General features: G+C 49.4%; 1 protein-coding gene across 1 annotated transcript in view; it reads left to right on the top strand.

The window, feature by feature from the left end:
• Positions 1–14747, top strand: part of gck (glucokinase) — a 58531-nt gene that overhangs the window by 9606 nt on the left and 34178 nt on the right. The window contains exon 2 of the mRNA XM_033014028.1: positions 6778–6940. Within this exon, the coding sequence (XP_032869919.1) occupies positions 6778–6940 (163 nt within the window). The remainder of the gene's footprint in view (positions 1–6777; positions 6941–14747) is intronic.

The following is a 14747-nucleotide window of genomic DNA, read 5'->3' as shown; positions in this document are numbered from 1 at the left end:
CCCACCTGCCAGCATTTGGCCCATATCCCTCCACACCTGGTTGAATGGCCTTGCCCAGGTTGCTGTATGATTCCATCTCAACACAGAGAACAAATGTTTTTTACAATATACTGTATCTTGTGTTGTTTTTCTACCACATATTTTCTCTAAGATGAAAATTACACATGCAGCACACACAATATAGCTTGCAAATCCTGCTTGTGCCTATTACTTTGGTATGCAGTGCATGCTGAACCTAGCATGTGTCCATGCACATATTTAGTGCATATATTCAGCACCTGTCTACGATGTTATTTATTTAACAAGTGGATGATTAGCCATGATCGCATTGAATGGCTCGAAGGGCCGAATGGCCTACTCGTGCACCTATTGTCTATTGTAACATATAATGCATGCTGATCTTATGCATACCATGTGGGATATATTACAACACGATCTTAGGGCAGCACAGTAATGCAGCTGGTAGATTGCTGCCTTGCTCGAGGGCTCGATTATGACCCAGGTGCTGTCTGTGTGGAGTTTGCATGTTCCCCCAGTGTAAAGAGCTGCAATAACGCGCTGTTGTCTTTACTACATTTATTGGTAATACACAAACATTACTGCACTAGCTGTACGTGGTCTGTCACAGGAGCTAGAGAGAGATCAATGGGTGGGGAGGTTACATTTATACTTCTGATATGGGGAGTGGTTAGTAGTGGTGAGGTCACTATGTTAAAGGCACATACACATGTCATCTACATCCTTTCCCTTGGAAACAAGCAATACAGTAGTGACGGGGCGACCACGTCTCATGCGCTACGAGCAGGTAGGCAAACAGTTAAACGAACAGAGGAGCAAACAGCTAAGCAAATTCACCATAACGGACAGGCGGCTTAACCAGTCGGCCGGACCGGGTACGCAGCTCGCCATCTCCTCCCTCTGCAGGAAGAGCAGTAGCCGGAGCGGTGGACGGAACCGGGGAACCCGGAGGAGAAAGAGCCGGCGGAGGCAGAGGAGGGGACGTAGGTGCAGCAGCGGGTGGACGGGCAGGCGAGCGAGGGCTGGCAGGTGGCGAGTGGGGCTGAAAGAGCTGAGAAGGCAGGGACCGAGGCATGCGCGGGCGGCAGGCAGCGTGGCGGACAGGGGAGGGGAGAAAGGGACGGCAGGCGGCGGTGGGGGCTCGTTGACAAGCCGCAGATGTTGGCGGGTCCGGCGGTAAATGGTGCCGTCGTGGTCGACCAGGTAGGAACATGGCGAGCCAGCTTCACCGACGACGGTGGCAAGCTTGGAGGGACCGGAGGGGGACTGCATCCGGACGACTTGGCCGGGGAACAGACGCGGAAGGAGGCGGCAGGACTGGTCGTGGGAGCGCTTTTGCACTGCGTGCTTGAGGGCAATGCGCTCCTGGACAGCAGCTGGCTGGAGCGCAGATGGCACGAGGGACCGCTGGGTCACAGGGAGTGGAGGTCTCGTAGTGCGAGACATCAGCCGCTGTGCTGGCGAGCCCAGTGCAGTGTCGCGGGAGTGTTACGGAGATTGAGAAGGGCTAAGTAAAAATCGGATTCGGACAGTCTGCAATGTTCCAGCAAGTCCTTGGCACTGCGGACAGCGCGCTCCGCCAGGCCGTTACTCTGCGGGTACTCTGGACTGTTGGTGTAATGTCGGAAGTTCCAGCAGGCAGCGAAACCCCAGAACTCGGCACTGGTGAACTGGCTGCCGTTGTCAGATTGGAGGGTCGCCGGGGAGCCGAAGGTTGCGAAGTGGCAGCGCAGCTTCCCGATGACGGCCGAAGAGGAGAGGGAGTGCAGCTGGTCGACTTCGAACCAGCTGGAATAAGAGTCAACAAGGACCAGGAAGTGCTTGCCACGCCACTCGAAAATGTCAGTGGCAAGGGCCATCCAGGGCAGTTCAGGGGCAGGCTGTTGCAGAAGTGGCTGGCGTTGCGGATGGGGAGCGAGGCTGTTGCAGGTAGCGCAGGCGGAGACCCTCTCCCGGATGTCTTGGGCCATGCCGGGCCAGTAGAATTGACTCTGGGCGTGTGACAGAGTGGCCTCGGCCCCAGGATGACCGCGGTGGGCGGACTGGAAATAGTGGTCGTGCAGCGCAGCGGGCACAACCACCTTGTGTCCCTTCACCACCACGCCGTCGTGCAGGACAAACTCGTCACGGACCAGGTAGTAGGGCTCGGCACCGGCTGGCAAGGATGAAAGTCGGTCTGGCCAGCCCTGCCGGATGACGTCGGCAAGCTGCTGCAGGGCAGGATCCATGGCAGTGTGCTTGACCAGGGACTGCATCTGCTGTGAAGGCACGATGTTAACGTTAAGCACCATCAGGTCGGACGACTCGTATGGGTGTTGGGCAGTGGACGTCAGCGGTGCACGGGACAGCGTGTCGGCCACAAACATGTCCTTGCCTTTGCGGTACACAATTTGAAAGGTGAAACGCTGGAGCTGCAGCATCATACGCTGCAGCCGGGATGAGGCAGCGTGGATCGGCTTATTCAGGATAGTGACCAGCGGCTGGTGGTCGGTCTCAATAGTGAAGTTGTTACCTAGGATGTAATCCTTGAACTTCGAGCAGGCAAACACCACGGCAAGGAGCTCCTTCTCGATCTGAGCGTAGCGCTGCTCAGCAGGGGTCATGGTGCGGGAAGCGTGGGAGACAGGCAGCTGCAGCTTGTCGTAGAGCTGCAGGCAGGCGGCACCGAGGCCGAACTTCGAGGCATCGCATGTGAGGACGATGGGGCGCTTCAGGTCGAAAAATTTGAGAGTGGGGGCGCGGACCAACTGGGACTTCAGGGCTTCGAAAGCCGACTGATGGTGCGGGAACCAAACCCATGCGGCATCCTTCTTGGTCAGTTCCCTCAAGGGCGCACTCAGCTCGCTGAGGTCGGGGATGAACTTCCCCAGGTAGTTGACCATGCCCAGGAAACGCTGCAGGCTGGGCACGTCGGTGGGCGAGCGTTTTTTGCGGGTCAGGCTTCAGACCCGATGCAGTGAAAACGTGACCCACGTACATGACTTCCGGGACGCGGAAACGGCACTTCTTGGGGTTGAGCTTGAGGTTTATATCACGGGCCCGGTCCAGGACTTGACGGAGGTGGAGGTCATGCTCAGCTACGTCCTTCCCGTAGACCAGGATGTCGTCCACGATAATGGCACACGGCAGACCGGCAAACAGCTGCTCCATGGTCCGCTGGAATGCCTCGCTGGCAGAGTTGATCCCGAATGGCATGCGGATGAAGCGGAACCGTCCGAAAGGCGTGCTGAAGGTGGTCAGGTAGGAGGATCGCTCGTCCAGCGGTATCTGCCAGAACGAGCTTTTGGCGTCGAGGACCGAAAAGACAGTGGCCGGGCCGACCAGTGCAGCGACGTCCTCTACAGTTCGCATTGGGTAGTGCGGGCGTTTGATGGCCAGGTTCAGGTCCTTGGGGTTGATGCAAATGCGAATTTCACTTTTGTCCTTTTTCGCGGCAACGACCATGGTGGAGACCCACCGGGTGGGATCGCTCACCTCTTTGAGGATGCCCAAGGTGACCATGTCACGCAGCGTCGATTCCACCTTGTCCTTCATGGCGAAGGAGACGCGGTGCGGCGGGCGGATCACAGGTTCGACATCAGGGTCGACAGCAATTTTGTAACAGCTGGGCAGCTTGCCCAGCTTATCGTCGAAACGGTCGGGGTATTCGCGCAGGGGGTCCATGAGGGTCCGCACCTGGCGGATATCACGGAGGAAGGAGACCAGGCCGAGGTCTTGGCACGCCTGGGCACCCAGCAAGGTAACGTTGTCAGAGTCTAGCAGGTAGAAAGTGAGGGGCCGAGAGGCCTGCAGAACCTTGCAGTGCAGGGTTGCCTTTCCCACGGGAACGAGCACTCCTCCCCCGTAGGCATGTAGGCGGGAGTTGTCAACAGTCACTCTTTCATCGGCTCTAATCTTTTTGAAAAGGCTTATTGACATTACATTTGTTACTGCCCCCGTGTCTAGTTTCGCGGAGAAGGTCGAACCATTGACAGTAACTCTAACCGAAGGGTCCGCTATCAGGGCATGTGCATCTAAGAGTGCAAAAATGCTGGCTTCCCCCTGTGAGGAACTGGTATCAGACAAAGGGAGTTCGTCAGGCTGGTGCTGGGAACCAAGCTCGCTATCAGCCTGAGCAATGTTGTTTAACATTCTCCGTGGAGCGGGTACTGGCTTCCCCTTGGAGCGGCAAGCTGCAGAGAAATGGTTTAACTTCCTGCAAAAATTACATGTTTTTCCCAAAGCTGGGCACACATTGAACTGGTGGGAAGAAAAATTGCAGTTGGGGCAACGTCGTGGGCTGCCGACCCCGGGGGCAGGGGAAACCTGTTGCCGTGGTGGACCTGTGTTTCGCCGGCGGCCAGCAGCACTGGCAAAGTTAATGTCATGACCGGCAGGCGACGTTGCCGAGGCGACAGCCTCAGCCATGCGGGAGGCGTGCAGTGCCTCGTCCAAAGACAGGTCGGGCTTCCGCAGAAGTTCAGCCCTTAGCTTGTAATCTAGAAGGCCATATACTAGGATGTAGATGACATGTGCATGTACCTTTAACATAGTGACCTCACCACTACTAACCACTCCCCATATCAGAAGTATAAATGTAACGGACCATGAAGTTGATCCCACTTCTGACACCATGTAAAGATTCTCAATAACGCACTGTTGCCTTTACTACATTTATTGGTAATACACAAACATTACTGCACTAGCTGTACGTGGTCTGTCACAGGAGCTAGAGAGAGATCAATGGGTGGGGAGGTTACATTTATACTTCTGATATGGGGAGTGGTTAGTAGTGGTGAGGTCACTATGTTAAAGGCACATACACATGTCATCTACCCCCAGTGACCATATTGGTTTCCTCTGGGTGTTTGGGTTTTCTTCCCCTATCCCAAAGATGTGTGATTTTTTTTAGGTTAATTGGCCTCTGTAAAACAAAAATGCCTTGACTTTGTAGAGAGTGGGATAACATAGAACTAGTGTGAACAGGTGATCGATGATCATTGTGGGCTCAAAGGCGTGTTTCCATGCTGTATCTCTTTAAAATAAATTAAAGAAAGTCATTGAGGAAATGAACATTTGTTCTTTCAATAGGTAAATATTTGAACTGGGAATATATATGACAATAGACAACAGACAATAGGTGCAGGAGTTGGCCATTCGGCCCTTCGAGCCAGCACCGCCATTCAATGTGATCATGGCTGATCATCCCCAATCAGTACCACATTCCTGCCTTCTACCCACATCCCCTGACTCCGCTATCTTTAAGTGCCCTATCTAGCTCTCCCTTGAAAGTATCCAGAGAACCGGCCTCCACCACCCTCTGAGGCAGAGAATTCCACGGACTCACAACTCTCTGTGTGAAAAAGTGTTTCCTCATCTCCATTCTAAATGGCTTACCCCTTATTCTTAAACTGTGGCCCCTGGTTCTGGACTTCCCCAACATCTGGAACATGTTTCCTGCCTCTAGCGTGTCCAAACCCTTAATAATCTTATATGTTTCAATAAGATCCCTTCTCATCCTTCTAAACTCCAGAGTGTACAAGCCCAGCCGCTCCATTCTCTCAGCATATGATAGTCCCGCCATCCCGGGAATTAACCTTGTAAACCTACGCTGCACTCCCTCAATAGCAATAATGTCCTTCCTCAAATTAGGGGACCAAAACTGCACACAATACTCCAGGTGTGGTCTCACTAGGGCCCTACACAACTGCAGAAGGACCTCTTTGCTCCTATACTCAACTCCTCTTGTTATGAAGGCCAACATGCCATTCGCATTCTTCACTGCCTGCTGTACCGGCATGCTTACTTTCAGTGAGTGATGAACAAGGACCCCCCCAGATCCCGTTGTACTTCCCCTTTTCCCAACTTGACACCATTCAGATAATATGGCATTGAGAATAACAACATGGAGATTGCTACAGAAAGGCACACACACACACACACACACACACACACACACACACACACACACACACACACACACACATACAATAGGCATTTTGTGCCTTTCTGGGAATTACAGACCCACCCTTGGTTCCAGATCCTTGCCATATTATCCATGTTGCCGGACCAACAGAGGTCACGTAAAAATGATAACAATACATCTCTGATCCATTAATTACACTCCTCCGGTGTCTCTGCGAGAGACTTAAATAAAACATATTAAGTGTAAATTAATTTTACAGCTAAACTTGCATTTCTTGTACGGGCAGCCCGGGAACCAGTTAACGCTGGGGGGCTGATGCGCTGCTTTCCCAGTGGGACTGCCACCGTTCCGACCGGAGATTTGCTGAATCTGCCGAAAATGCATAAGGGAGAGTACCAATGGTGCCGGAATGGTCCACCTAGGCTGCCGGGATGTGAAATGTGTAGGAAGGAACTGCAGATGCTGGTTTAAACCGAGGATAGACACAAACCTGTGCAGTCGGCTATGGCAACGGATCCATCCACTCCCACCAGCCCGGAGTTCCAGAGCCCCGGCTGCAGGGGGCAAATTCGACCCGCCGATCGGAAGCCCGGCTGTGGAAGTCCCAATGTGGTCGAGATCTGCCGCCTCACCCGGCCGAGATGCCACATTTTCAGCGTTACTTCCGAGGGGGATTTTGGGTGCGCTCTTGTAAATATGTTCGGATTACTGGAGTTGCCGGACCACCAGTTGCCGGAAAATCGGTGGTGGACCTGTACCATATTAACACAACTTCTGAATGGCGTTTTGTACCACGTGCATAAGCATATGCTTTACCTGCTCCTGTATTAACTGCATGGTCTGTTCTCTCGTAGGTGCAACAAATTTTATCGGAATTTCAACTCCGGAAGGAAGAGCTCCTGGAAGTGAAACGGCGAATACAGCAGGAGATGGAGAAAGGTCTCCGACTGGAAACCCATGAAACAGCCAGTGTGAAGATGTTACCCACTTATGTGCTTTCAACTCCGGATGGCTCAGGTAGAACAATTCATCTACTGAATAACTGTGTCAGCACACCCTAAAGAAATAATTATTAGATATTTACAAGATTAATTCCCGGGATGGCGGGACTGTCATATGCTGAGAGAATGGAACAGCTGGGTTTGTACACTCTGGAGTTTAGAAGGATGAGAGGGTATTTCATTGAAACATATAAGATTGTTAAGGGCTTGGACACGCTAGAGGCAGGAAACATGTTCCCAATATTGGGGGAGTCCAGAACCAGGGGCCACAGTTTAAGAATAAGGAGTAAGTCATTTAGAACGGAGACGAGGAAACACTTTTTCTCACAGAGAGTGGTGAGTCTGGGGAATTCTCTGCCTCAGAGGGCGGTCGGTGGAGGCCGGTTCTCTGGATGCTTTCAAGAGAGAGCTAGATAGGGCTCTTAAAAATAGCGGAGTCAGGGGATATGGGGAGAAGGCAGGAACGGGGTACTGAATGGGGATGATCAGCCATGATCACATTGAATGGCGGTGCTGGCTCGAAGGGCCGAATGGCCTATTCCTGCACCTATTGTCTGTTGTTTAATCAGAATAAGCTGTGCTAGCCTGATAAACAGAGTATAGAAAATCTGCCGTTAATATCCACACCTGCATCAAAACAATCAAATCTTGTCTTTGCACAACTCATTGCTTTAGCTGCCTGATAATATTGATGACAGGCACAGAATGCTGGAGTAATTCAGCGGTTCAGGCAGCATCTCTGGAGAAAAGGAAGGGTCGAGACCCTTCTTCAGACTGAGAGTCAGGGGAAAGATAAACTAGATGTAGGAAAAGGTACAAAGAACAAATGAATGAAAGGTATGAAAAGTACAAATCAAAGCCAGCAATGATGATCAAGGTAGAGCACACAATGGTCCATTGTTGGCTGTGAGGAGTAGATACAGACAGTGATGACTAGAGTGGGGGAGGGATGGAGAGAGAGAGGGAATGTAAGGGTTGCAATTGAAATTAGAACTATCAATACTCATTCTGCTGAGTTGTAAGTTGCCCAAGTGAAATACTATATGAAGTGCTGTTCCTAATTCCATAGCCCAAAAGATTAGTGGAATATATTTATTTGAAGACAGGATATTGAATATATTTTGCTCTTATTTCTATTCCTTTTTATAGCCAATACTCTCTTTAATTTGCAATAATCTTTCAAATTGATGCCAATGCTGAATTGCTAAAAATTATAGTTCACAAGATCCCAGAATAATGAGGATAGCTGGAAAATATTATAAAGAAAGAAAAAATAGGCAGCAGGGAAATCAAAGTTGGTAACTTTTAAATGAACTGAGAGCCAAAGTAGTTTAAAGAACACAAAGTGTGACCCATTCCTTCACATCCTGTACAAAAATACAAAAGTTCTGGATGGGAATATTCGATATTCTGGGGCAGGGGGACTCGGAGCTGTGGCTGCGGGACTCGGAGCTGAGGCTGTGGCGGGCCGACTCGGAGTGGAGACGGCGTTCTGGCTTTCGGCAGCGGCGACATCACCACGGAGGTCCGCTGGGCTGGAGAGCGGCATCTTCGGCCTGGATCGCCTCAGCGCTGAGGGAGAACAAGGAGGGAAGAGACAGAGACTAAGACTTTTGCCTCCATCACAGTGAGGAGGTGCTTGGTGAACTCACTGTGGTGGATGTTAATTTGTGTTTATTGTATGTTTTGTTATTTATTGTTACGGTGTATGACTGCAGGCAACATAATTTCGTTCAGACTGAAAGGTCTGAATGACAATAAAGCAATCAAATCAAATCAATTCAATTCAATTCAACTTTATTGTCATTGCACAGATACAAGTATGGGTACAACGAAATGGAGTTTAGCGTCAGTCCGTAGTAATAGTGCAATATAGAAATAAAAATACATAATAAGCAAACAATGTGGACGGAGAGACTGGAGAAATCTATCGGCGGGACTCCGAGTTCAACAATGTGATAATGTTGTTGTAGAAGCTGTTCCTCATCCTACTAGTACGAGACCTGAGGCTCCTGTACCGCCTCCCTGATGGGAGGAGGGCAAACAGTCCATGGTTAGGGTGGGAGGGGTCTTTGATGATCTTCCCGGCCCGTCTCAGACACCGTTTTCGGTGGAGGGCATCCATGGCAGGGAGCGGGGCACCGATGATGTATTGAGCGGTTTTCACCACCCGTTATAGTGCCTTCCTGTCAGCTACGGTGCAACTGCTGTACCATACCGTGAAGCAGGTGGTCAGGATGCTTTCCATGGTACAGCGGTAAAAGTTGGTCAGGATCTGGGGGGACAGGTGAGCTTTCTTGAGCCTCCTCAGGAAGTAAAGGCGCTGCTGCGCCTTTTTGATCAGTTTGGAAGTATTGAGGGACCAGGACAGATCCTCCGAGATGTGTACCCCGAGGAATTTGTAGTTCGCTCCACCTCGGTCCCGTTTATATGGATGGGGGTATGTCTGCCCCCTCTGTTCTTCCTGAAGTCAACAATAATTTCCTTCGCCTTCTTGGAGTTGAGGACGAGGTTATTGTTGGCACACCAGGTTGTCAGGTGCTGGACCTCATCCCTGTAGGCTGACTCGTCGTTGTCACTGATCAGTCCCACCACCGTGGTGTTGTCGGCAAATTTAATGATGGCGTTGGAGCCATACTTAGGGATGCAGTCATGGATGAAGAGGGAGTAGAGGAGAGGGCTGAGCACACAGCCCTGTGGCACGCCGGTCGGTGTTCAGTGTTATAGTGGGCGGCGCGACTTTCGTCAGCAGCGGCCTCTGCAGTCCGTCTGCGTTTTTATTATTTTATGTCTATGTTTTTATGTAGTTTTTGTTATTTTTTGTTGGGGTATGTGTGTGGGGGTGTGGGGGGGGTGGGGGTAACTTTTAAATCTCTTCCTGCACGGGAGACCCGACCTTTTCTTTGTCGGGTCTCCGTTGTCGTTGGGGCTGCAACGAGGAGCGGCCTCCAACAGGAAGACCGGGGGCTGTGGTGCCGACTACTCACCTCACCGTCGCGGAGCTGGCCGAGTCCAGAGCGGGTGGAGCTGTGGTGGACGCTGCTGCGGCCCGACCTCCGGAGATTCGGTGGCTGCAACTGCGGGCTGGCGGACGGCGGCACCGGGAGCCCGTGGGTCCCTGGAGGGAGACCGCTTTTCAGGGCTCCCGCAACGGCAACTTCTCCCGCCCGAGTTGCGGGGTTGAAGAGCTCCTGGAGCGGGGCCTTGCACCATCGCCCCACGCGGCTTGGAATGGCCGCGGGACTCTGCGAGCGCACGCCGGGGGCTCTAACATCAAGAACCCGGTGTGCGACCTTGCATCACCCGGCGTGGCTTTAATGGCCGCGGGACAATCGCCATCGCCCGCCGGGGGCTTTGACTTTGACTCTGACATCGGGGGGGGGGAGTGCAGTGGAGAGATAAGTTTTTTTGGCCTTCCATCACAGCAATGTGATGGATGTTTATGTAAATTATGTTGTGTCTTGGGTCTATTTGTTTGTAATGTATGGCTGCAGAAACGACATTTCGTTTGGACCTCAAGGGGTCCAAATGACAATAAATTGAATTGTAGGTGAGGTTGTTGACCCTAACAGACTGTGGTCTGTTAGTGAGGAAATCCTGTGTCCAATTGCAGAGGGAGGTGGAGATGCCAAGTCCGCTGAGTTTGGTGATCAAACTGGCGGGGATGACAGTGTTAAAGGCAGAGCTGAAATCAATGAACAGCAACCTGATGTAGGTGTTATTGCTGTCCAGGTGGGTCAGGGCAGAGTGTAGGGCCGCCAATATGGCGTCCTCTGTAGACCTGTTGGTCCGGTAGGCAAACTGATGGGGGTCCAGTGTGGGGGGGAGGCTGGCTTTGAGATGAGCGAAGATCAGCCGCTCAAAGCACTTTGCAATGACAGGGCTGAGTGCCACTGGGCGGAAGTTGTGAGACTCCCTGTAGCTGATTGTTTGGGCACTGGCACAATGGTTGATGTCTTGAGGCAAGTGGGGACGACACCCTGGGCCAGTGACAGATTGAAGATGTCAGTGAAGACCAGGGATAGTTGTCCAGCACAACTCAAATCAAATATCATCTCTAAAACAATTCAAATTAAACTGGAGTCAGATCCAAAACGAATAATTTTAGGAATGTCAGAGGGATGTTCTAAGTTAACGACATTCCAAAGACGTTTCCTTGACTACAGCTTAATAACTGCGAGAAAAAAAACAGTTCCCACAGTGAAGATGTGGATCACTGAAATGACCGAGACACTACATTTAGAAAATAATTAGGCTTGTTTTGGCTGACAAATCAGACCAATTCTCCAAAACATGGTCTCCTTTCACTGAATTTCTTCAACAATAGAATGGTTGAACACAAATTTAAAACCGATGCTTGGGATGGGTGAGCGGGGGGGGTGGGGGGGGGGGGGGGGGGTGGGAGGGAAGGAGGGAAGGATAGTGGAGCATATCTCCGTTTTTTCCTTTTTTTTCTTTTCTCTTTTTTTTTCTCTTCTCGCATTTCTTTGGCAGTTCAGGGGTCTTTTCTTCTCTCTTTTTTGTATCTTTCTTCTTTTTCTTCATTCTTTCCTTTTTCCTTTTTTCCTTTCATGTATCAATTTATAAAATGTTAAAAATGAAGCTGTACGAAAATTGTATAATTGTTATGCCGATTGCTTTATTCTTGTACAATTGCTTCTAATAAAATAAATATAAAAAAGAAAAGAAAAAGAACACAAATTGCTGGCGTAACTCAGCAGGACAGACAGTGTCTCGGGTGGACATGGGTAGGTGAGGTTTCAAATCGGGACCCTTCTGAAGACTCCAGTCTGAATTTCGTCTATGCATGTCCTCCAGAGATGGTGCCTGGCTCACTCAGTTACTGTTAGTTAGTGCAGAGGAACCATTGCTGATAATTCTCTGCTGGAACAGCTTAGATAAGCACATTTCCACTGGATGGCCAATGGTAGCAACAAACGATGGTCAAAAGCTGCAGACAAGTTGAAAAGAACAAAGAGGATTAGATTGTCCTTGACAGAATCATATAAGATGTCCTGAGTGAACATACCCAGAGCTATTTTGACTCTGTGGTGGGGAAGAATCCTGACTCCAGGAAAGTTAAGTATGAATTTGACGGGCTGCAATGTATTCAAGGATATTTGAGGGAAAAGAGCAACATAGAAAATAGGTGCAGGAGTAGGCCATTCGGCCCTTTGAACCAGCACCACCATTCAATATGATCATGGCGGATCATCCAGAATCAGTACCCCGTTCCTGCATTCTCCCCATATCCTTGATTTTGTTAGCCGTAAGAGCTACATCTAATTCTCTCTTGAATACATCCAGTGAATTGGCCTCCACTGACTTCTGTGGCAGAGAATTCCACAGATTCACAACTCTCTGGGTGAAAAAGTGTTTCCTCATCTCAGTTCTAAATGGCCTACCCCTTATTCTTAAACTGTGTGACCCCTGGTTCTGGACTCCCCCAACATCAGGAACATTTTTCCTGCATCCTTTAATAATTTTACATGTTACTATAAGATGCCCTCTCATCCTTCTAAATTCCAGTGGATATAAGCCCAGTTGATCCATTCTCTCATCATATGTCAGTCCCGCCATCCGGGGAATGAACCTATGCTGCACTCCCTCAATAGCAAGTATGTCCTTCCTCAAACTAGGAGATCAAAACTGCACACAATACTCCAGGTGTGGTCTCACCAGGGCCCTGTTGGGGATGGGGCAAAAAGGGTTGGATATTTCAAGGACAATGATGATGAATGCCGAATTTAAAGAGAAGGGGATCAATCATTCTCTTCGGAAGACGAATCACAAATAATATTAATAAACAGCTTGGATGGTTGACAATTATATGAGAATAGCATCAAGCAAGCAGAAATCTGGTCTCATGGTTTAAGATGAATCTGAGTACTGGGTGCAGATAAATAGATGAGTACGTAAGTATTAATATGTGAGTAAGTGTTAAAAATAAGTTTGATTAGATTTGATAAGAATACTAGAACTTTGACCATATTTGGCCATGAGTAGAGGGAGCTTACCAATGATCACTGAAGAAGGGTCTCGACCAGAAACGTCACCCATTCCTTCTCTCCAGAGATGCTGACCGTCCCGCTAAGTTACTCCAGCTTTTTGTGTCTATCTTTGGTTTAAACCAGCATCTGCAGTTCCTTCCCACACAATGATTTCCATCTGCGTGATTAAAAAAAAGAGCATTTCAAACCTGTAATGGGAGCCCAGGATGGAGAAGACAGCGAGAGAGGACTGTAGCTAGTTATTGTAGCAAGACGAAGGAGTTAGTTATTGTCTTCAGGAAATGAGGTGGTGCACATGCCCAATCAGCGTCAACGGTGCTAAAGTGGAGATGGGCGCGAGCTTCCTAACACAGATATCGTCAACATATTTGTCCTGCACCAACCACATTGAAGGCTACAACTAAGAAAGCACACCCATACCTCTGCTTCCACTGAAGATTAAAGATGTTCGGCATGTCTTAAACAACACTTACCAACTTCTACAAATGCATCATCAAGGGAATCTTGTGTAGGAAGTGTCAAGTGTCAAGGCAAGAGAGTTATATTGTCATGTGTCCCAGATAGGACAATGAAATTCTTGCTTGCTGCAGCACAACAGAATATGTAAACATAAACAGAACAGGAGATAACTGTTCAGTGTGTCTATATACCATAGACCATATATGTACACAATAAATAAACAGATAAAGTGCAATAGACTGTTATTGTTCAGAGCTTGTTTGATGTTGTGTTTAATAGCCTGATGGCTGTAGGGAAGAAGCTGTTCTTGAACCTGGATATTCCAGATTTCAGGCTCCTGTACCTGCTTCCCGATGGCAACTGAGAGATGAGAGTGTGGCCAGGATGGTGTGGGTCTTTGATGATGCTGGCTGACTTTTTGAGGCAGCGACTGCAATAGATCCCTTCGATGGCGGGGAGGACAGAGCCGATGATGGACTGGGCAGCGGTCACAACTTTCTGCATTCTTTTCCGCTCCTGGATATTCAAGTTGCCGAGCCAAGCCACGATGCAGCCAGTTAGAATGCTCTCTACTGTGCACCTGTAGAAGTTCGAGAGAGTCCTCCTTGACATACCGACCCTCCGTAAACTTCTCAGGAAGTAGAGGCGCTGATGTGCTTTCTTTGTAATTGCATCGGTGTGCTGGGACCAGGAAAGGTCTTCGGAAATATGCCAGCCCAGGAATTTGAAGTTCTTGACCCGTTCCTGCAGATGGTGGTTTCAACCGAAGCTGGACAGATAAAGCTGCAGTAACTCAGTGGGACAGGCAGCATCTCTGGAGCGAAGGAATGGGTGACATTTCAGGTTGAGACCATTCTTCAGAGGGAATCGTGTTTGGGATGCATCCATAACTTGGCTTGGCAACTATCTCCTTTCTGTATTTGTCTGGATAGCACGTAAACAATGTTTTTGCTGTATCTCAGTACAGGTGATGATAACTTGGTCATTCATTAAGATCATGGCTATCATTATACCCCAGCATCATTCTTCTACATTGTCCCCAAATTCCAAGGTTCCTATAACATCTATAAATCTATTAATCACTGTTTTGATTAATTTGAAGACTGAGTCTTGATCGAATGAAAAGTTTCTTCATTCATTCTCTGAGTGAAGTCATTGTGTCTATCTCAGTCCAAAATGCCCCACACTTTGCTCTGAAAATGGGGTCCCAGGTTCTATATTACTGCAAACATTTTGTCAATGTCAGTGACATCACCTCTTCCTGTTACGAACCCTAGAATAATCAAGGACGTGTTTGGAGGGATACGGACCAAGCGCAGGCAGGTGGGACTAGTTTAGCTGGGACGTGTTGGG

This window comes from Amblyraja radiata, chromosome 39 (assembly GCF_010909765.2).
Source record: "Amblyraja radiata isolate CabotCenter1 chromosome 39, sAmbRad1.1.pri, whole genome shotgun sequence".
In the NCBI taxonomy this organism is placed as follows: Eukaryota; Metazoa; Chordata; class Chondrichthyes; order Rajiformes; family Rajidae; genus Amblyraja; species Amblyraja radiata.
This window is presented reverse-complemented; position numbering and strand designations above follow the sequence as displayed.